Raw genomic sequence first — 23,898 nt, forward strand, 5'->3', positions numbered from 1 at the left:
ATTTGATATCGGAAAAATCGAAAAAAAGAACAAAGAAAGAAAGACAGACAAAAACTCATCTACAGATCTTTTCACGTTTTATTCTGGCAGCTGACGGGTAGGAAAACTGCGGACAACCTTCACAATTCAACTTCGTTAGGTCAAGCAACGGTTCAATTGGCAGGGTCCCGGCAGTTGCATGATAAAAGAGAAAGCCCGGTTAACCTTAACCCTGTGTTATTGTGAAGTTTGATTGTAATTTAGTTGTCAATCAATCAAAGAAAGATTGTTGCCCTTCGGTTGTGACGTACACGTCCCTTTACCTTGAGCATAAAGTAACTTTTTGAAAGAACATCCAGAGGGCCGCGAAATTAAACCCTCTTTTTTAAAACAGCACATAATAAAGAAGTAAACAGACGGGGAGACTGACTGAGCTAGAATGACCTAAGTCTCCCGCCGAAACTGTTGAATACCCTTAAATAGTCCCGTGACACCCCGCGAGCCTCACCATCGTGCCGTCAGATTATCAATTTTTGACCAATTCATTCAGTCATTCAATCGTCAGAAGTCACATTGTGCAAAACATGTTTTGCCTTTCCTATGTGATCTTCCGTGGCAGTAAGTTGGGGTTTTTTTAGAATACCTATTGCGCTGCTTATCTTGCGACCATTTGGTAGATTTCAAATATGTTTCAAAGGAATAGTAGGGGAATTCCCTCTCTCACCTCGTAGACTCTCAATGAACAGGGAAACGTATTAACGAATCAAAGCGTCGTAGAGTCGACGGCGGCGCGGTGCGGGGCGGGGGGTGGGTTCCCTCCCATCACTGCTGACGAAACATCCAGATAGTGGCGAGAGCTGGATTTGAACTCAGCATAACCTCATGCAAATCCGACGCTTTAGGCATTATACCACACCGTTTCCAACCACTAAACTGTGTGCCAACGGAGAATTTGTGGATGAACAGAATGGGTGGGACATGCCTGTCCAATGGAATATGTAATTCCTTCCAGTTATGTGCTAATCTTCGGAAATTTTATTTTAACAGAGGGTGAAGATATCATGACCAAGTCTTCTCTTGCGCGAGTCCGCTGGCAAGTGACCCTGGTGGAATACGAGGCTGCGCAGAGTCCCGGATGGAAGCTTGTGGAGGATACCCGAAAGCTGTCGGACGAAGTTCATGAAGTTGAGTTGCTTCTGGAGTCTCCTGTGCTACAGAAAGCAGATTTTGAAGATTTCTCCAAACAAGAGGACAGGTTGAAGGTAGGATTCTTCGCATGTTTCTAACGATCCTAACGACAATTGATTGTGTTGTCTCAGATGACAGCTGCTAGTGACAAAAACGGAAAAAAGCCTTTTACCTCACGACAGTCATTTAAGTTTAAATATTAAGGCTCCTTAAAAAAATAGAAAAAGGAAAAAAAAATCAATTCAAATGAACTTAACAGTTGGCTATTAGCAAAACGTGAATTTCGAGCAACACCTCACGACATCATACCGGGCCGTTTTATCTTCATCGCTTTTCTGTAGAAAAGGAATACATATACTCTACAAAGTGTGATTGGCACTGCTAGGGAATGCTGCTGAATCCTTCCCGGATTTGTAAGCTTCCAGTTTGTTTGGTAAAGGAAATAATTCTGATCAAATTTGTTCCTTGGTCGATTAACGCCTTTCTTGTTGCGGTCCCATGAAAGCAATTCTTGGGCACAGCTCGGATAGTTGAAACGAACCTTATCCCAAAAGAATCGAGGCGAATTGGATGTGCTCAGTTGGTTGAAAATCGAACGACTGCGCGGGAGAGGTCGTTGGTTGTCTGGTTAGACCAAGTTCTTTTAATAACTGCATGAGGAGAAAGTGCTGCCTGGAAATGGTTAGTCTCTCAAGTCGGACGATAAGGCGTAGGCAAGGTCTCACAACCATTGTTCATAAAGTTTTTTTTTTTTCTGGCGTTTGAATTCGCAAGGAGTAGGGCACCAAGCTCCCGGTCTTAAAGTCAGGCCAAAGGGGATCATATATGTGTACTTCGTAGGAGACTATGGTACGTGGATGGCGCAGTGGTGAGACTACCGCCTCCCACCAATGTGGCCCGGGTTCGATTCCCGGACTTGGCGTCATATGTGGGTTGAGTTTGTTGGTTCTCTACTCTGCACCGAGAAGTTTTTCTCCGGGTACTCCGGTTTTCCCCTCTCCTCAAAAACCAACATTTGAATTGATTTGCGTTAATTTCAATTAGTTGCAGTGTCCCCAATTAGTGCTTCAGCACTAGAAGATTAGACGCTTAAATAAAGTGCCTTTCCTTTCACTTCCTTTCCTGTGCATAACTGTGAAAACCACTCGAAACAAATACAGTGACAAGTTCTTCGTTTCAATCGCACTAACTCATTCGCCCTTGTCACACGGCGGCCATATTGTCCCGGGAGACCAAAAAAGCTTTGTTTTACTACGCAAAGCCTCGCAGTGGAAACCATGGGGGTGAGGCTTGGCGTGGTAAAACAAAGCTTTTTTGGTCTCCCGGGGCAATATGGCCGCCGTGTGACAAGGGCGAATGGGTAGGGCGAAAGTTCCGCTCGGAACAACTCGGTCCAGGGGCCCGTTTCTCGAAGGTCCCGAAACTTTACGGGCCATTTTCGGTAGTCACAATTCCCTCTGTATCTCAAGAACGGAGAGGATTTAAAAAAATGTCAAAACATCGGGTCTCTAGAACAAGCGGTTGATAGTTTCACAAATTCCTTTTCGGGCCCGTAAAAGCCATTTGTGATCCTGCGAACCGCTTGTTCAGGGAAGTCGAATTTTAAACATGTTTTCAAGGTAACAAAAAGCAACCTGACTGTGAAGTATGACGCCTTAAATCCTCTCCATTCTTGAGATACAAAGGGACACCAGAAAATAGCCCGTAAAGTTTCGGGACTTTCGAGAAACGGTCCCCAGCAGGTGGAAGAAAATAATAATTCTCACAAAAACGTCTATTTACTTTGACAGCTGATTAGCGAGAAGATTGAGGATCTTGAGACACGTGCAGGAGGAGTTCTTTCTCGCAGTGAGACCGTGCAGTCAGCTTGTAGTGAGAAGGAATATGAAGCTGTGAAAAGATCGGCAAGCAAATTCAGATTACAGTGGAATAACTTAAATCAGGTAAGTGGTGATAATGTTTCTTGTCCAAGGACTTACGGACATGGAGAGATGAACCTTCATTTAGAGCTGAAAGGACCACTTTCGTTGCATTACAGGCAGATGGCTGAGCACACATCTGTAAATAGCAGCTCTCGTGTTTTCCTTGCTTCCTAAATCGAAAGCAAAGGACTAAACAACCCTAGCAATGAATGGGCCATTTCCGAGTTGCTGTTTGTCTCGGTTTCGAAGTGAATCTTGGTGCTCCACTATTGAAAGGTAAATGATAGAGTTTGATTTGCATAAGCATACGCAACTCATTTCCATTTGAATGATTGTGCACCAGGACTCGCTTTGAAACTGAGGCATGCAGCAACTCGGAAATGTGCTATTAAATAAAAGTGGAAAAAACTCCTGTTGCTCCTTAACTGGGCTATTTTGGTCGGCGGTCTTCTCTGCGGTCTTCAGGGAACCTTTCCACTCTTTAATTTTCTGTTCACTCAGGACTACAAAACCCGCTCTCTCCGCTGGGAGAAGGCGGTGGCCGTTTGGAGACAGTTTCATTGTGATCTCAAGGACGTGACGTCATGGATGACGCATGCGGAGAAGGTTCTTGAAGATACATCTGGGGAAAATGAATTCACTGCTGCGAAAAAAGAACAAAAGGTGAGTTTTTGGTCAAAAGTATGCTGAAAGTTGTTTTTTTCCTGAACCAATCACCGCGGCAGTATTGTCGACTCAACAGGCCAATAAAAATTAAGACAAAAATATTGCGGGAAGACCGTGATACATGGCAAAGCAGCAGCGCGCTTGAGCAGGGAGCGATCGGGATTGATTTAGAGTTTCGAAGTCTCCTATAATTGACTTGTTTGGATGCAAGCACCACTTAAAGGTCTGTATCTCATGGAACTGTAGAGTTACCTCCTTTGGAAGTGAAGCACTAAAACATGCTGTTTACGGCTTAGTTGTATGGTGAATTCGAGTTAACTTTGGGATCACTATAACAAAAGGAAGTAGTACCCTCCCTCCAAGCTTCAATTTTTGATTCGTTCATCGTGTTGGATTGCTGCCGGTGGACAAGATAAATGAAGAGATTTTATGAAATTCCCTTTTATGGCGATAACTGACTCGGATGCCTTATCTGTCGTCGTTATTTGACGACAGTGTCTCCGCATTGAAAGGTGGTCAATGTACCATTAAAAGGCGGTTAATAATGTATAATTAACAATCTTTTGCGGCGCTAGAGTCTGGAGGATGGCATTGGTCGTCATCAGAGTACAGTTAATGCCATGAACGCAGCGGGACAAGAAATCATCAGCAAGTCGACAACTATAGAGGCTGACATGCTGAAAGACAAACTGGCAACGCAGAACAGACGCTGGGAATCCATATGCACTCAGGTCACTGATCGAAAGGACAGGTACACAAATAATTTACATACTTTTCAGTCCTCTCAATAATCATTCTTTTATGTGCACCTGTGGCCCTCGTAAGCCCACATGGCTAAGAATCCTTTCTGACAGGAGGTAACTGCTAATTATAAAGCTAGCGCACTTATGTCCAGAAATGCTCTCAATTGGATGCGGGCCCAATTTGACATCCAACGCGAAGTGTCTCTTTTATTCTAAGCCTTTGCTACCCATTTCAAACAAAAAGGTAAAGGGTAAAGGTTAGCGTTATTAGGGAGCTCTTTATCAACGACGTCAACGGCGACGGCAACGAGAACGTCACAAATTTGCATATTTAGCGAGCAAAAACAATATCTTTGCACGCTCTGCACGTGCGTTTTTCACTCTTGTCCATTTCCTTGCTGTCGCCTGCAAAACAACGTCGTTAAATATCCAAATTTGAGGTTTTATGAAGAACGTCATCGCTTGAGGATGACTTTTCATTTTCTCCTCTAAATTACGTGCCGTTCCGACGTTCTTTTTTGAGGAACTACCACACCCTTGTCATATTAAAAAGGTTGAAATAGTCACGAAGCGATAAAAATAACGACGCCGACGCCGCCTTAAAGATTTGATTAACAATCTCTCTGCTCTCTTTTGTGTAAGATTCAAAGAAGAGGCCATGCAGATTGAAGAGTTTTTAGAGGAAAGTGCAGACTTGCTACATTGGTTGGACGACGCCGATACCATACTGCAGACCAAAGACCCATCACCCGCAGATGACGAGGCATTGGTGGAGCTGATTGAAAAGATTAAGGTGGGTCAACTGCAGTTTAAAATACCAAGTTCGTGCCCTTCATGGTTGCCTCCAATACTTGGTTTTACGTAACATTTTACACTTGCAATTTGTAGGTTTGTTTTTAGTCCCATTTTCCGACGAAAAAAGAAATTTCTGGAGAATATTGACAAAATCACCATCGAAACCTGTAACGTTTTTAGTTATCGATCTCTTTGCAACAATGTTAATGGCAAATGTGCGCCTTCTTTTGTTTGATTTTCCTTTCTTTTTTCAACGGTTTTTTTCTTGGCAACCTTGTTGTTGTGTTTTAGCATGATATCGATACGACACTTTCCTCTCCACAGGATGTTGAAAAGGAACAAAATAATAGAGAAGATTCCAAGAACAGCATCCAGCAGACAGGGGAGCGACTTTTAGCTAAGCCGAACATTTCGAAACCCAACTCTGAAACCATCCAAACTCGACTAGACATTCTCCTTACACGTTGGGACATCTTGCGCGCTGATATCGCAACACGAATGCGAGGCGCGGAGTCGAAGCAGAGACGCGTATCGGAATTCCTCGGAGATTTAGAAGAGCTAAGTTCGTGGGCTGAAACGACAAGAGAGTTACTGGAGAAGGAAGATGGCGGGAATTATAACCAGCAAGTCGTTGATCCTAAGGTATTGTGGCGTCATTAGGTTAAAAAAAATACTTACTAATCTTCTTTAGCTTGTCTTAAACGAGTGGTTTTAAATTAACTATCTTAGTCTCGGCGATACTTTTTTTTTGTTTAATAAGTGTTTGACATATGAATGGCAGTGGCTGCAGAGAAACCTGTCTGGTTTGTGAGTTTTAAGCAACTCACTAAACTTTGTACTGCAAATCCAATCATTAAATTACTTTGGAGAATCCGACTTGAAAACTACTTTCTTTAAATTTTAGACTTCTTAAAACATGATATTGAAATATAAATGTGCACGTAGTTCATTCAAAGTTTAAATTGACATTTATAAAACTGATTAAATATATATAATTATCAAAGATGAAATGCCTAGCGCGTAAAGCCCGGTTTACACTACAGAAATTTTTTGGCGCGGCTCGGGTGAAATTGGCACGGGTTCCAAAAAAAAAGGTTCGGCTCGGATAAAATTTGCAGTGTAAACAACCTGTCAGTACCAAATTTCATCCGTGCCGAACCAAAATTCTTACACGTGCTGGGACCTTCGGCGAGGTAGTCCGAGCACGGGTAAAAATGGTACGGGTGCTGAAAATATAGGCACGGTTCGGATAGAACAAGTAGTGTAAACACTTTAAAGGGCCAAAATTGAGGCTTAATTCATATAGGCTAGCGGTTTTTTTGCGTATATTTCAAGATGGCTGCTCATTCTCCACCAAAATCACGCGGACGTTCTTGATTATAATTGAAGTGCGCATGTCTACAAGAGAACTTACCCGGGCCCAAAAATTTTGGTATGTTATTTTTGATACGGTAAAAATGGTGTAGTATAAACAAAGTTTGCCGATCTCTTTTTAGGCACCCGTGCCAATTTCACACGAGCCGTGCCGAAAATTTTCTGTAGTGTAAACCGGGCTTAAGTGAACCATATAGTTTTCTGGTTAGACACTTGTTTTGCTTAGTAACATTTGAAATGTATACATCAACCTACATACTCAAGACACACACTACACACACCCCGTGACACTACTGAGTATTACTAGTCACACATGACACTCACATTACATATACACTTACTACATAGTACTATAAACTTAGCAAAAAAATAGAGATTTCAAATGGCTTAGACGTTATATTTGCTTCGATATTAAATACTGTTTGACTTTTTTGGGAAAATAGGGAGACTGAGATCTTTGAAATAGGTATCTTGAAAATTCTTCCTCTCTTCCACAAATGAAGACAACGAGGCGTTTCAGATTTTTACGGTAATCTGACTTAATAGAGATATTTAACATCGCGTTTACATCAAACTGGAAACGTCAGGATGAGATTTTCGTTCCGTCAAAAGTTAAAAACAGTTGTTTTATTTTAGCGCATTTCCTGCCTGTCAAGTTACAGGTACCAAGTAACTTCTCTTCTAATCTAAGGACTAAGGAATTTCCTATCCCTAGGGATAATACCACGTGTTTCGGGAAGCACTCAGTGAGATATTTGGGTCCTGTACTCTGGTCTGGTCTGCAGGAATTGCTCTCTGTTCAACTCTTAGTTTCAAGTAAATCCGTTGATTCAACGCTGTACATAGGTTTTTGGGGGTTTTATTTTTAATCAGGTTTTATCAGTTAATTTAAATATTGAGTTTCTACATAACTGACCTTATTTAGTACCGGGAAACCGCAATAATTATTGACACAGAAATATAGTTAACAGGTATTCGCCGAAGTGGAGGTGGCCAGTGGTAGATATTTACCGAGCTGCAAAGCGTTAAGGTAAGTATCCACCACTAGCCACCGACACTGAGGTGAATAGTTGTTTTAGTATAATTATACTAAAGATAACATAGCACAACAAGATGATTTTAACTAATTTATTCCTGCAACGATTATAATATTTTTGAGCGCAATTCCCGCGCGAGGTCCTCGGAGGTGAATAGTTAACAATTATCCTGCGAAATCGCGCGGAATATCGCCTGATGCTTAGCCGACGAGGCCGTAGGCCGAGTTGGCTAAAATCAGGCGTCATACCTCAAGATTGAGCGGGTTGATTGTTTTATCATTCAACACAGTGATGACACAGCACAATTTTCTGCGTTTATTGGAAAAAAAGCTGGAAAACCACCATTATTCTCCGCGACACATAAAATGACGTATATCGCAGGATATACGTTGAGTATATTTACCTCGCCGCCTCGCGGCTCGGTAAATATCCAACGCTAGCCACCGACACTGAGGTGAATAGTTGTTTTAGTATATACTAAAACAGTGAGATAATATACAGCACAAAAAATTAATTTGGATGTTTTCTTCACTTGTCACGGATGCAAATCGGGACGCCATTTTTTCCCGAGTTGCTCGTAGGTAAATAGGACAGGATATTCGGAGTTTGAGTAGCCAATCAGCGCGCGCGTTAAACGCTATCCACTGTTTTAGCATATGCTAATTTTCATTATTATTATTATTATTATTATTATTATTATTATTATTATTATTATTATTATTATTATTATTATTATTATTATTATTATTATTATTATTATTACTATTATTATTGTTATTATAAAAAGACAAATTAGAATTATGGCAAGCGGCTGTCTGTTGTTTGTCCGTTTCCACGTAATCACTAAGCTAAATCTCTCAAATATCTCTTCAGGCTGTCCAAGAATCGCTGAAATCTCGGCAACCGAAGCTTGATACTATCAATGAAAACATGGCTCGTTACCGACGTGAGAGTAAACTCGACGGAAACCAGGTGCCCAAGTCACTGGAAGTCAAAGTGAAGTCTCTTAATGATGATTGGAGTCGCATCGCTTCTCTCACCGCTGACTTGTTCGCCAAGCGCGTTCGCCCGCAGCGCAAGGTGGTTGAAGATTCTGTCATAGTGGAGGAAAAGGTGCGCACAGTTCAGGCTGAAGCTCCGTTGATAATTGTTGACGATTGGAAAGAAGGTACACAGATTTATGTTTGCCGTTACATTTTCTTCTCTTTGTTATGTTTTGTATTAAGTTGGTTCAGCTTTAAAAAAAGCTCAGTTGCAAGCCTTGTAGGCACTTAACCACCTGGGGCCCGTTTTTCGTAAGTCCCGAAAACTTTTCGGGCCCGAAAAACCAGTTGTGAAACTGCCAACTGCTTGTTTTGGAAAGCTGTTCTTTTAACATGTTTTCAGGAAAACAAATAGAAAAATTACCGTGAAGACTGACGACTTAAATCCTCTCAGTTCTTGAGATACAAAGGGAATTGTGACACCCGAAAATGGCCCGTAAAGTTTTGGGACTTTCGAGAAACGGGCCCCTGGCCCCAGTTGTTCGAAGGTTAGATAACGCTATCCACCGGATAAATCACGATCCACTGGATAACTCAATTGGTTTGGATAGTGATTTATCCGGTGGATAGCGTTATCCACCTTTGGAACAACCAAGACCTGGCCACGGTTGTTCAAACCTTGGTAGCGCTGTCTGCATGCTAGATAAATCGCTGAATAGTGCGTGCTATTCGCCTTGTGACAACCGAGAACAGATAAATTGAGGTTAAATGTGTGGCAAAGCAATACAATTTACACTTAAATGCTTTTTGTCAAAAGTAATTCGGTGAGCGTTCTCCAGTTTAGACGGTAGTAAAGTATCATTGTGGCTTTTACTTGAATGCGCTCAATCCCGTCAAACGTGTATTTATCGGGGCTTTTTTACCATGGCAGAGTGCCGAGTTCTCTTCAGTGTCTTGATTTCAATGCAAGTTGAGTAAAGTACAAAGAAGTCTTTATTTATTCAACATAAGACTGGGTAGGGGTGAACTATGGATTATCTGTAGGGTCTGGTGGATTTGCATTCTTGACAACGTCGACAAGTCAAGAAGCCTGGCCTTCCCCCGCCTCCGTACGAACAAACCTCTTCTTTGTAAGGCTTAGAATCAAGACAGTCCTTGCTGTTTTCTCTTTCAGGGCGTTCATCTCCATGGCCGAAGTTCGACACAGCAGTGTATGAACTACATGATTGGCTGAACACACTCTCAGAGATGATGAAGGCGGAAAAGATAGTATTAGGAGATTCGGATGACATGGAAAGACTCTTAGATAAGCAAAAGGTAATTTCCTATTGTTTCTTGGCCGTTATGTTGCGGATCTACTCTGTTGAATAGAGCGGTTTTCAAATGAGTGTCGTAAAACCAAAACCAAAGTTATGACTTTGACCAATCAAAAAGGACAGAGACAATCCAGTAAACCAATAAAAACTCGAAGTAATTACACGTAGCCGACACAAAAGCGCGGGAAAATGTGCACGCGCGAGGTTTTGGTTTCACTTGTGATTGGTTGAAAAACTGGCGCTAGAACTTTGAACCATTCACCGAGCGAAGTTAAGCCGCGGCTACACGAGCGATTTTTGTCTCGCGCCGGTGATGCGATTTTTTTCAGATTTTGTTGCGTCGCCTGCGCGCCAGGGTGGCTACACTTGTGACAAATTTTGGCAACAAATTGGAGGCCGCGCGAATCGCATACTTCGAGAGACCTGGGCACTATAAACAGACATTCCTACTTCAATGTCAGTGTAGTTGTAGGGTGGCTACACGAGCAACTATCTCTGCGATTTTGTCATCGGGGGAGATTGTCCATTGACGTCGTGTTTAGGCGATGCTAATTTCCGTTTCGTAAACGATCGTTGCCATTTTTCACGGTCGATGCCTTTCTTAGTAAGCAAACCTTTTTATTCGGTTAGCTTTCAATGAATTGTTAGGGTTTGCTTCCTTTAAGCACTTTAAAATTGCCATGTTCGGAGTGGTTATCTCGGTAGTGTAGTGGTTATGTGCGTATGCTTCTTCGCCATGGAAAGGGGTTCGATGTCGTTTACTTAACTTTTTCAAGTTTTTTTTTCTAACTTATAAGTGACATACGCTGCTAATCTAGTCCTAGATTAAGTATTTTTTTTCCTTATTTGCAAAGGACACACTTAACAGTGACAATTGCTTTAAGTGTCGTCCAAATGGCAACGATCAACTACCGTAATTTATTGGATTGCCTAATCACCGAGGCCTTTCCCTTTAGTCGATAGATGAACAGCTGAAAACGAAGCAACATTTATTGGACGAAATAGCAGAGATGGGTCATTCGCTGGTGGAAGATGCACAAACTGAAGATGACAAGTTCCTCATTGATAGCAAGGTATGTCATCGACGGAAGAAAATTTGCTTTGTCAGAGAATAGAAGAGAAGAAAACCGGCATTCTTCGTCGGAAAGAAGGGAGTTAAAGCAACGACAATATAGACGGGAACTGACGGAGACGCCAGGAAACAGTAAATTTAATCATTTAAGTTTTCTTGAAATGGGAAAACCTGATTCTTCGGAGAAAAAAAAAATCCTTTTTGGATTAGAAGTAGAGAACCAACTTACAAATTCATCTCACTTATAGCATTGAGCAAAAGTCCATTGTCCAAGAATTGGAATCTGGTATCAAGTTTGCCCCCATCAGCATCACAAAAGTTTCAATTTTTAAACCAAATTTTGCGGGAAAATGAACAATACACCAAATCGACTAACTAAATGTTGCACCCAATTCAAATATGCTGGGCTTCACATTCTTTGTGTATTGTACTATGTGCATCTGGGGAATAAACTCATACTGCCAAAAATACCATCAAGGTGCGGAGACACGAGGGGTCATGTTGCAGCGACATGTTGCAGCGACATGCTGCAGCGACAAAAGCTTGAGTAGTGCACACTGAGGCGACACGTAACAGGGAAGTGTAGCAGGGACATGTAGCACACACATGACAATGTTTCGGGTGCATGTCCCAGGGATATGTTGCAGTGACATGTCCCCTCGTGTGAGCTGATACTTTTATAATCACGCAACACCAATTTTGGGGTTATTTTGTCCCCGCGACGTGTCCCATGAAGTTCAACTTGTTGGTTACTGCGCTCGACTCCGGATCGAGTGATTCGGGTTCGGGCCCTGGTCGGGTACATTGTGTTGTGTTCTTGAGCAAGACACTTTACTCTCACGGTGCCTCTCTCTCCACCCGGGTGTATAAAGGGGTACCGGCACATTTAATGCTGGGGGTAACCCTGAGATGGGTGAGATGGGGGGGGGGGGGGGAGTAGAAATACTCCTAGTACATGCTGCTACAGAAACCGGGATAAGCTCCTGCCTAACGGGGCATTAGGCTCGTAAGCAGACTTTACCTTTTACCTTTTCACAGCATTGACACAATCGAAACATAATTTGATATAATTAACATTGGGCGCAAGGATTCTCTCTCTTACCATATTATAGTGTTCTGAGATTTAAAATCTTTTCTTTTTAGGTGAGCAAGTTAAAAGGACATTGGGCGAGCATAGCGGACAACTCGACAGTGTGGCGAGGACAAATCGATTACCTAATCGAAGAGTGGAAGAGGTTCGTGGAGCTTCGTGAAGAGCTTCTCGAATGGATGCGAAAAGCCGAGGCGTATCTCGAGAGAGATCAGACTGTCTACGGTTACACGGTTAGCGAGCTAGAGGACCAGATGGATAAACATAAGGTAACCATTTAGGTTTGTAACTGATATTGTTGTGATAAAAAGCGTTTACGAAAAGTGACCTTGAAGGTAACTTGTACCTTTTGCTAAACGGGTTAGTTCAGCCTTCTTCAAAATCGCATCCAAGTTTCGTGATTAATTTTTTGTAAATGTAGTCGAGTCAGCCGCCAATTATCGATTAACGCATTCATATGGAAAATGTAATGTTCTGACGGCACGGTTTAGAGGCTTGGGTTCGGTCATGTGATTTGGGTGACTATTTAGGGTTTTTGGTGGGTGATTTCTGTCATTCTACGTCAGTCAGTCCTTCTGGTGGCTTTCTTTTTTTGTTTTTTTATTATGGTAGGGTAATGTAGGTAATGTAAGATACCTTTTCCTCGAGGTTCAGTGCCACTGCATTAGATGAGGAATACGTCTCCACCATTTTTGGCCACAAATAAGGAGTGGTTTTTTAGTGGTTTTTCGTATCTGGCGTGGTACATTATGTTTCCATTGTCTGTTGCCTAAGACTTAGCTCGTTATTTTGTTAGTCTCCTTGTATTAAGTTTACTATGTGGAATTGTCCACGTGTAGCACTTGTAATCATCAGATGGCTGGCTGTATTCTGCTAATAAACTGTGTCATTTTTCATTCCTCATATTAGTTGGGTCAGAATTTGTCCGTTCTTCAACTATGACATAATATGCTACTCCAGTATTCTTCAATCACCCCAGCTAAAATCTGGGTTAGATCTTAGCTGCATGCTTCGATCAAAAGCAAAAACAGTCTGTAAATCAAAAAAATCAAATCAAAGTAGGTGACGATCATAAATTTTTTCGGATTCTTGCTGCTTTTTTTAAAAACTGTCTTCCGTAACAGGCATTCTTTTTTGTATTGTTGGACTTGGGCGATGAATTGTGGCTAAAGCGTATTTAGGCGCGACAGATAAGAGAGGCAATGCTAGACAGTGACGTTGCATTCCTTCCAGTTTGCTGGCGCGTTTTTCTTATAGCCTCTGCTTTTGGGAGCTTGTAAGTTAAGAGCATACACCTTCGCAAGATAGCTTCTATTTATAAGCAAAGCACTGTTCTAGTGGAATCGGAATTTGTAATCAGAAGATCATGCATGTGACGTATTTCCGTGTCAATCAAATGATCCGAAATCAAATCTGTCTTTGCACAGGAATTTGAAGATGATGTAGAAACGTGGCGAGGCAGTATCAGTGCGGTCAACCAGTGTGGTGATCACATGGTACAGGAGTTTGCTCATTACGAGGCGGGAGAATTGAAAACCTTTTTAGCGGAAGTCAATGAAAGGTGGACCAACATAACGAACAGGTGATTTGGAGTTTAACATGATGATATGAAACATCTTCAAAGCAGTACTTAGGATGTTCGTTAACTGAACTTAGTTGAATGGCCGAGCTGCCAGTAGTTTGCTTTAGCTCATTGGTAGAGTATCCGCATTAGTAATCGGTAGGTCGTAGATCCGACTCTTGCAAAGGAGCACTCGGATTTTTTTCCGAATATCCCCGAGTCACCATCTCCCACGAGTCTCCTAAAGCTCAGTAGTAGAGCATCCGAACTTGTGATCGGAAGTTCGTAGGTTCGACTGCTACAACGGAGCACTCGGATTTTTTCCGAGTTTGTCCGAATCAGTATCGATTTATACAGCTCACAATCTTCAAAATAAGTGACTGACTTACCACCTAAAGGTCCAAGCCCCATTTGAAGTTCCTTTAAATGTTTTCTGGTGTCGACGAGGCTTGACGGTCGTAAAAGTAATACAGTGAAAACCCGCATATAAGAACCAAGGATATGGAAAGCAAGATCAATTCATTTGCCACGTGATGCTACCGTATCTTGCTTGGAATTAAAAGGCTTGATCGGGTTTCTTATGACCGTATCTACAAAATGTGACGTCAAATCAGGAATAGGCCCACTCCCCTTCTGACTCGGTCGTGAACGAAAGATGCTTGGTTTTTCGCAAGTTTTGAAGCCTATAAAATGGCAGAATTTGTTAGAAAAAGGAAAAAATGCCCGCAATGCGTTTCGAACAGGTGCAAAAGTTCATTTTAGCAAAAAAAATATATATATTTTGGGGTTAGGGGCACTTTAAATCACTAGGTTCCTATATGCGGGTTTTTACTGTATGGCATACGCGAAGTGAGTGTCATTTGCGAGAACGCTTCGTTAAAAAGCGCTCATTTTTCACCATGAATCTCGTCATTGTTTTTCATGTCACCAAGATCTGATTCTCGCAAGAAGAACCTAAAGGAAGCCTTCGATCGTATGGTGCGTTTCCACGAAGACATGACTAACGCCTTGACGTGGTTAACATCAGCGGAGTCAAAAGTGGCTGAACTGGACAGCGCTGTGGAAGCCACAAGTACCGAAGAACAACAGGATGCAGAGGCGCTCAGAAAAGAAATCAAAGTAAGTAATTGCGCCTCTCGCATTCTTTTGAAGGCGGGTGTCTTTTTACAGACCTTTTGAAATGTATGTAGAATCTAATTTTTTTCTGTCATAAATACATTTTGAGATACTGTCGCGAAAAAGGGGTTTCCTTAAATCCTCAATAGTAGGCTAGGAAGTTTGAAGCTTTGGTGTCTAAACCGAGGATAGAGACTGGAACGAGCCATAAATATGACGCCAGTTCAAGAACGATTGAAATCAGCCTGCTTTTGATTCTCTTACGTGATCTAGGATGATTATTAGCATGAATAGCTAAAAAGATCTCTTGCACATGTTAAAGGGGCTAGGTCATTTGTTTAATTTTGTTAATTATGAGCTCTAAACGTCAAATTTGCAGAGCAAGAGTCTTTCATTTGCAAAATCACGGCCATTTTCCAGCTTTGTAAATGAAATTTTGATATAGACTGATGTAAATTTGAAAAAAAGAGGGCCGACGTTTTTCAAATTTACCCAAATTCAATCCATTTCAATCCTCTCCAGTTTTGTCCATCCATGTCCCTTCTTGGCTTCCCTGTGTTTTGTTAGAGTTCTTCTATAGTTTTGAACAGCTATTTTGATATTTTAGTTAATTCTATGACCATTCGATCAGTGCTGAAATTGCCTAAAATTGCGTGACCTAGCCCCTTTAAGTAGCGTTCGATCGCAAACTCAAAACTACGTTAACTTGGTATACCTTGGTTTTTAGTTTCTCGAGGATGACATCAATGGGCATCAAGAGATGTTTGCTTCCTTAAACGAAAACGGGCAGTTGATCATGGCCGAAATGGAGACTGGAGACGTACTTACAGCCGTGCAAGCCAAACTTGATGACATGAATGACAGGTGGCAATCACTCAATGTCCGCACGCTGGGCATCCGTGACCGCTTGGATGACGCTGGTTCCGAGTGGCGTCATCTGTTGATGAATCTGCAGGAGAATATTGACTGGATAGCACGTGCTGATCAGGAGCTTACACTACAGCAGCCAATAGGAGGAGACTTGCAGAGCGTGCAACAACAGAACGATTTCCATCAGGTGAGGAGATATATACGGAATAATCCGTGTTTGATGTACAACAGAAGCGATGGCAGGTGCTTCTATTTGGCTGAACGGATTGGATCATACATTTTCAAGTTTAGGTTGGGTGAGGTCAAGAGAAAATGAGGGGACAGAGAAGGAGACTCCCGGTCCAGCCCTTGGGATATGTCATGTCCACGAAAGTTATTTTTAGACGAGCGGAAGTCTTCCGAGACGTCCGCATGCAGGCCAACCTCGGTCCGATGTTTGAAAGAAAATATATATTCATCAGCCTTCCACGTGCGCCATCATTTTCTCTTTTCACTAAGAACCTGAGAGCGAAGCAAGACTGCATGCGGACGTCTCGGAAGACAGACTTCCCCTAGAACAAAGACTTCCGCTCGTCTAAAAATAACTTTCGTGGACATAACATATCCCGGCCAACGCCTTGAGCCTCCCTCTCTGTCCCCTCATTTTTTCTTGGTGAGGTTGATTTCTTCTTTTTAATTTGGCTAACAATTGACTCTCTCTCCCCAGGCTTTCAAAAGCAAGCTTAACGTACGGAGACTGGTCGTAGACAGGGCTCTTGACTCTGGCCAAAGAGTTTGGCAAGAGTATGAGGCTGACAGAACCTCAGACGAATCTAAGGACTCAACGCGGGCGCGAATTGCGCAGAATCTCAAACGGCAAATTGACACCTTGAGTGACCGCTGGGCAATGTTAAGTCAAAGATCAGAAGATTGGCGACTGTTGATTGATGAAGTACTGCAGGTAAGTGTTAGAGTAAAACTATTGAAACAAAAAGGGAAATTTCTAAAATTAAAATTTTGTCGAAGCTGCCACGGTGAGAGAAGAAAAAAGGATTATTTCCCTCGTGCTTTTCAATTGAACATCAGGCCAAGAGAGTAATTCAAACCAAAGTAGTTACTTTGGCCAGTCACAGCAGACAAGGCCAATGGCATGAACCAATCTTAACGCAAAGCAAATGAATGCAGCCAGAGCTGACGCGGGAAAACGCGCACGAGCCAATCACCGTTGGTTGTATTTTTGCCTTGGATTGGATGAAAAAATGGCGCGAGAGTTTTAAGCTAATCAGTACGAAAGCTGCATCGACAACAAGTCTCTCCTTCCAAAAACACTGTTGCCCTTTTAATCAGGATTACCGCCCTTTTTGACGAAAAACCGTATTAAGTTTTCACTAATTGGCAGCAAAACGTAAACCTCAAAATGGATCTATATATTGGCCTCTATCCTTGTTGAAAACGAGAGGCGAATTAATTGTATTGGTCGAGGAGGATAATTAACAATCTTTTACTACATAGCTGTAATTGTCACTGAGTGTCGAGTCGTTAATTTTATCTCCCGCATGCGGATAACATTCGATGTTAACCGAAGGTCACGACAAGTGCCAAGCTCACTCACATCCGGCTGACTCTCATTCACGGGCAATACCGCTTCATATTTCACATGTAACAACGTGCCGTGTTGATTTCAATAGCAAACATTTGAAATTGAGAACGACAGAGACTGCTTTTAATTTGAGAACAAAATTGTGAATGTCATTGGGTGAATAATGTTTGCGTTACAAACTGTGTTACCCAAGTGGAAGTGGCTGTTTTGAAGGTAAGGAATTCTGCGAATTTTGAGTTGAAATCCTTTTGGAAATTCCATTGACATAAATTTCTACTTTGATCTCTGTGTGTTTTGTAGTCTTCTAATAGGTAATTCAAAGCTAGATGGTTGTTGTCTGATTGTTTCAGGTGACTGATCTTTACTCGAACCATCTTATCTCTCTTAATGTTATTGTAAGACTAAGCATGTATAAAACCTATCTTTTGAAACATGCCTGCCTCCCTTGGCGGCGATATAAAATATCAGTTATTATTCAAAGTTCGGGGGCATTTTTTGTTTGTTTCAAGCGATTTCCGATGCGAATTTACTTCATATGGGGAAAAATATTGCAATATACTTCTATTGATGCATTTTTCTCCTACACACCGAAAATACTCGTTCCCCGTTTTCCCTTTGGGTTTCTTGCTTTATTTATTTCTCACTTCTTGTCACACTTATTTCCCTTGTAGTGCTGAGCCCACACTGTTTGTTTTTACAAGGATTATGTGTCGTCATATTTAATATATAATATCTGGGTTTCGATTATATGGTAAACATTAATTTTAAAATAATTGACAAAGTTAAACGCGCTCTTATTTCTTTCCTGAGACTGTTAAAATCACACAGGGGTTTCCTCCTAGATTCCTTACCTAGGCATTTCTTATTTTGCTCATTACACTGATTAAACACTATGATGTGAGGACAATTTTTCCTGAGGAGTCGCAGATCAGTGATAGTCATCTTAGGAGAAATATAAAGGTCTTCTCAGTTTGAAGAAATCACGTCTCAGAATTTCACGTGAAAGAATTTTATCTCACACTTGAGAATATTCATGTGCTTAAATGTCATTCCAGCAGTTCGTTTAGAAGTGGGGTTTAGTTTACGTTATCCGTGAATTTCAAAAGTGATCTCTTTCGGTACAATCGCGAACCTTTATCTAGTCAATTGTTTCACAATGACTTCATAAGAGGTATAGATTTGGGTATGCAACAACAGTTTTTCGAAATGTTGTTCGTTTATCGTAGTTAAACTTAGGTCGATAGATATAATCACACTGTCATTTTTACATGTCCTTGTTTAGCGTTGAATGTTATGTGTCGTTAATTGTTTGACAAATTTTACTATAATCGTAAAATGAAAAGTATACATAGTAGCTGAATGCGATATTGACCATTCGCGGAATAATGCCAGTTATTTGGTTTAAAAAGAAGAGAGAGAGAAAACATGTATAGGCTCGGCTATTGTTGTTCTTTTTTCCCTTCTGGGATTTTATTCCTGTTGCACAGTTTTTGATGACGAGTTTGAACAGAAGACGGTGCGCACTTAAAAACTTTCTTGAAAAAAACAACTAGTTCGCTTAAAAACAAAAACAAAACAAAAAACAGGTAAAAAATGACAATGGTTTGAAAGCGTTGCGATAATCCATAAAGGCGGTAGATTTTATTTCGATTTGTTTTACATTGAAGCAATTACATCCGGCTTTCCCAAGACAATCACGTTCCGAAGCCGAAGAGACGGCTTTGAAACTTCAAAGTAATGGCAGAATATCTCGTCGAGTTTTTGTGCGATAACTCACGAAGACAGTTTATTGGAGCTATCCGTACTGGTAACCCTGGCAAGCAGACTTAGCCACCGAGGTTGACGAGTTTTCTAACTTCTTCCGCAAAGAGGATACGGCGTTTTGAAACAAACTAATTAGTCCACCAAACTATGCTGTGGTCAGTTTCACGCTGGGTGTGTCTGTGTTTATTATGACGAGCTTTGCCAATCCTGTGTTTTTAATTAACACTGTGATGTCCCCTCTTGTTATTAAGTTTTCTTCTAATCGCACCGAAAATTCAAGGTGGTAGCACTGTTTGAACAAACTATGCATTGTGCAATTATTTACTTCCTTTCCGGACTTGTTTTGATCAATGTAGACGGAAGTAATTTCTGTTGTCTGTTTTCTCCTTGATATATTCGTTTTCGCTCAGAAGGCTTGACAGTTTTGTAGTCTGAAGCGGAGAGCGCCGCTAGTGGTAATTGTCCAGATTTCTGTGTTCGACTCCCGACTACAAGAAAACTAGATCATTTTTAAAACAGGTGAACGTTTATTCTTAACTGCCTGTAGTTTGCTTTGTTTTAGTTTTTTCTCTTTATTATTATTATTATCTTTTTAGGTTACCGTCTATTTCAAGACTTTTATCGATGTTAAGGGCAAATGTGTTCCTTGTTTTTTCCTCTTCGAAATATTCTAAAGCGAATCAGCTGACATAATTCAGACTCCTTCGAAATTATTATTTTTTGTCTTCAGTGCAATCTATAGCTGCCTTTCTTTTGAGAAAAACTACTATAGTTTTTGTCTATTTTCCGTTGTTGTTTTTACAGTTGAGGAGTATTTCTCGCTTAACTCAATAAGCTCGTTTTGATCCACAAGTGGCTCGTTAAATACGGTGCATCAGAACATCAATCTCTTCTTTCATTTCTGTCATCTCCTCCACTGCAATCGCAAGAATGCCCCATTTCGACAGTTTCAATCCTAGCACCTCCGAACTAGCAATCTGTAGGTAGTAGTGGTAGGGTCGACTCATGCCAAGAAGCTGAGTATCCCCGAGTCATCCCCGACTCATCACCGAGAAAATAGGGAGCTTACGAAACGAGGACGACGACGGCTACGAGGACTTTATTAAAAAATACGAGTTCGCGTTATTCGTATCACTACGAAACTATTTCATGTCGTTTCGCGTTAAAAATGTGTAGTAACTGTTGAGGAATTAAACTGGTATGAGTGGGTTGGAAGCGTAGAGAGAGAACTGAAAATTCATCGTCTTGTGCTAACGTCCTCCGCAGAACCTTGAATTTGGTCATTTCACGTCGTCATTTAGGAGATGACGGCAAAGAAATGTACCAAAATGTAAAACGCACGTGCAGAGCCATTGTTTTTGTTCACTAAACCTATTGTTTCGTAGCGTCGTCGTTGCCGTCGGCGTCGTGGTTTCGTAAGCTCCCTATTATCGCTTCAAGGTAAGGAATGTATTGAAAGCCCGTTACTTTTGTCAAACCGTCACTCCAAAAATGTAGAACGTTTTCATTCACCATTTTCTCAAATCCCATAATACATCTTGTTTACCCCCTAATATTTTGCATATTCATTGTTTTCGATTTCTCTTGGGGCTTCTTGATGTCTCAAGAGAAATCGAAAACAATGCCTTTGCAAGTTTTTGGGTGGTAAACAAGGTATGTTATGGGATTTGAGAAAGTAGAGAATGACAACATTTGATTACATGTTGATTTGACTGAGAATAGGAATTTTTCATGTGTGAAGTTTTTAGCGTCAAATACCACTTTCAAGGAAGACCATTGAAAATGCATTGTTTCACTCAATAATCGGATCGCTGAGTAGTCGTCGTCGTCATTGTCGTAGTAGTAGGGAGCTTAAGATCTACCACGACGACGTCGACGAAAACGCCACAAAGCAATGATATCATTGGTTAAAAGAGCATAAATAATCGTGCTGCACGTGCGGCACAGAATTTAGCTCATATTTTTGCAGTTCTCTGCGTGACGACGACGTGAAATCGCCAAATTTTAGGTTTTGACGACAATGTGAGCATGTGACAGAGAATCTTTCATTCTCTATTTTCAGCCTGAAACCGCTCGTACCAATTTATTTTTAGGATCGTTCGCCTGCATTGTACGACGTGAACGAGATGGAAAAATCGCGAAAGACTTTTACTAGAGCAAAGTTTTATTTTAAAGTGACGTTTTGGTCGACGTCGCCGTAAGTTCCCTAGTATTGGTAGTGGTAGTGGTAGTGGTAGTGGTAGTGGTAGTGGTAGTGGTAGTGGTAGTGGTAGTGGTAGTGGTAGTGGTAGTGGTAGTGGTAGTGGTAGTGGTAGTGGTAGTGGTAGTGGTAGTGGTAGTGGTAGTGGTAGTGGTAGTGGTAGTGGTAGTGGTAGTAGTAGTAGTAATAGTAGTAGTAGTAGCAGTAGTAGTAGTAGTGGCCACCGTACAGAGATTCTAAAAGCTGATGTTTCCAGCGTTAGCCCTTCGTCAGAGCGAAGGGCTAACGCTCGAAACGTCAGCTTTTAGAATCTCTGTACGGTGGCCAATTTACATTATCAACTCCGTTGATAAAACCAAATTCTTGTATACTACTTCCCCACCGTCGCAGCACCACAGTTTTTTAAGAAACTACCCCCTCCTTTCCAGAGAACTTGTGGTATTTTGTTGTTAAACTAAATTATTATTTTGTTTGATCTCGGTAGAAGTTGCAGCTGTTCCAGGGCCAAATGGAAGAAATTGACACCCGTCTGGTTGAGGCCGAGCGAGTCAAAGCGAGCTGGACACCAGTTCAGGATCTTGTCATCGATTCCTTGTCTGAGCAGATGGACGAACTCAAGGTAAATGCTACAAAGTTGTTACTACATTGCTTCATTTTTTTTTAAGAAGAAGATCGTAGTTTCACCGTTTGAGGTAAAACAGATGACCTTCAACTGTACACAGTTCTCGTGTCGATCTGCACCATTTGCAAGGTAACTGAAAACGAAAGTCATCGCACCGTCATGCATTAAGACACCAGTTAAGTATAATTTTTGTTCACTTTTCCGTGACTTGTTTTCTTGCAGAATCTTCAGGAGCGAATCGCGTCGCTCCAGAACATGTTTGAAACTTTGAGCAGCACGGAGAACGAGCTAAGGCAGAAGAGTGTGTCACTTTCACCCACCCTGCAAAGCCGTATTGACCAGCTATACCGGCGGTGGAAACAATTGCAAATTCAGCTTCTACAGAGACAGCACGCCCTGCAAGAGGCTTATTCTAGTTTTGATACGTCCTCGATACCAGGACTACTCGGTAAGAAATAATCGGAGACTGAGACCTTTTTCATAAATTGAGCCCAAAATTTACGATCCCAGAATGACATTGACCAACACAACAAACACATCCCGAATAGTTGCTACAACAAGTTGCAAAATTGTTGAGACACTTTCATCAAAAAACACCTTTTCTAACTTCCAATACTCGGCGTATCTAGAATTTAAACCTTTCCCACTTCCTCTCCCCTCTCCCCCTTTATATGTTGACTGCTTAAGTTCCCAACATTTTTTTGTCTCGCTAGCAACACTGATAAGGGAGGGAGGGGGGCTGCAGTGTGAGAGATAATAGGGAAATTAGTAACGCCCCAAGAAAGTGAAGTGTCTCCACTATTTTTGCAACTTGTTGCTAGCAAGAAATGAATCTATTTATGTCTGTGCTCTCTATCCATTTCTTTCTGATCCCACTATAGATTACTGCTGAAATTTCAATCAACACATTGTGCTTGTAAATGTTTTTTGTAGGAAGTGTAGAGCCTCCCTGGGAACGAGCTGTGGCGCTCAACAAGGTTCCTTATTACATCAAGTAAGATGAGTCCTTATAGACCGTATTCATAAATGGCATACACATTTATAATTCTTTTTTCCACGTGCAAATTAGCCTCCCAAGCCTCATTATAGCGCAAGAAACCTTTTCAATCATCTGTATGGTATCGAGGCTTGGTATGCTAACTTGCACTTCGACAAAAGAACCATAAATTGACCGCCATTTATGAATAAGGTCTATTGTCAGTAGATTCTTAAACAGATGTTTTAGCCTCTTATTGTTTCAAAACTGAATATATGCGGAATTTCTATGAACTTGAACTTGGACTTCAAAATGAGCGTAGAACGGTCAAAACGTAGTCATTTCATTTTTTTATCGCTCTCTTCAGTTTTTTTTTGCTGAAGGTAAGAGCGCCTTGAGCTTACTTAACGACCATAAGTGCTTCACAAACAGTCTTTGGAAAAGCATTGCAATAGTGTAAAGTATAAAAGCTGGCAGACAAACAAAAAGAGCCGATGTGTTATCGATTGAGATAACGGAACGTTAAAATGACCAATTTGACGGCAACGAGAACGTCCGAAAACGATTCGTGCGTTTTACGTTTAGTGCATTTCTTTGCACGAATTGTTCCAGGTATGTCCAGAAATACACCTAATCAAATGCACGCGGATTTCAAAGCGTCACGAAGTGTCCGCTTGCTTTTCTTTCCTAATTGAACGTCACTCGTGCCTCGGAATACGGCTGGTCTTTCATACACCGGATCCGAAATAATTAATGTCCATGAAACGAGAGAACAAAGCGAACATAACAATACCTAATTAGCAAGGCCTAATCAGAATAACAATGGTTCTTTTGTCCTCCGCCATTTTAGTCCGGTATATGAAAGTCTACCCCAAATACAGACAATATAGACCATTTTACAGTTGTTTGCTTAGTTACCTGGCCTTTGAATGAAAGTGAGGCTGGAGTTGACCCTGCCTTGATAGAAACCTCACTGTTTTTCTTATGTTAATGATGTTGTTCTCACGCTAATTAGTAGGAATTTACATAAGAAAAGCAGCGAGGT

The 23,898-nt window shown here is 41.3% G+C and overlaps 1 protein-coding gene across 4 annotated transcripts in view; it reads left to right on the forward strand.

The window, feature by feature from the left end:
- The window catches only part of LOC138052756 (dystrophin-like), a 96,217-nt gene that overhangs the window by 54,646 nt on the left and 17,673 nt on the right, over positions 1-23,898 (forward strand). For all 4 annotated transcript variants that reach the window (XM_068899328.1, XM_068899330.1, XM_068899329.1 and 1 more), the window contains exons 36-52: positions 1,027-1,241; positions 2,958-3,110; positions 3,591-3,752; positions 4,331-4,506; positions 5,141-5,291; positions 5,618-5,935; positions 8,578-8,872; positions 9,862-10,004; positions 10,960-11,076; positions 12,219-12,434; positions 13,593-13,747; positions 14,659-14,845; positions 15,570-15,899; positions 16,419-16,652; positions 21,740-21,874; positions 22,100-22,325; positions 22,811-22,871. In XM_068899328.1, coding sequence (XP_068755429.1) covers positions 1,027-1,241; positions 2,958-3,110; positions 3,591-3,752; positions 4,331-4,506; positions 5,141-5,291; positions 5,618-5,935; positions 8,578-8,872; positions 9,862-10,004; positions 10,960-11,076; positions 12,219-12,434; positions 13,593-13,747; positions 14,659-14,845; positions 15,570-15,899; positions 16,419-16,652; positions 21,740-21,874; positions 22,100-22,325; positions 22,811-22,871 — 3,274 coding nt within the window. The remainder of the gene's footprint in view (positions 1-1,026; positions 1,242-2,957; positions 3,111-3,590; positions 3,753-4,330; positions 4,507-5,140; positions 5,292-5,617; positions 5,936-8,577; positions 8,873-9,861; positions 10,005-10,959; positions 11,077-12,218; positions 12,435-13,592; positions 13,748-14,658; positions 14,846-15,569; positions 15,900-16,418; positions 16,653-21,739; positions 21,875-22,099; positions 22,326-22,810; positions 22,872-23,898) is intronic.

Source organism: Montipora capricornis, chromosome 6 (genome assembly GCF_036669925.1).
Source record: "Montipora capricornis isolate CH-2021 chromosome 6, ASM3666992v2, whole genome shotgun sequence".
In the NCBI taxonomy this organism is placed as follows: Eukaryota; Metazoa; Cnidaria; class Anthozoa; order Scleractinia; family Acroporidae; genus Montipora; species Montipora capricornis.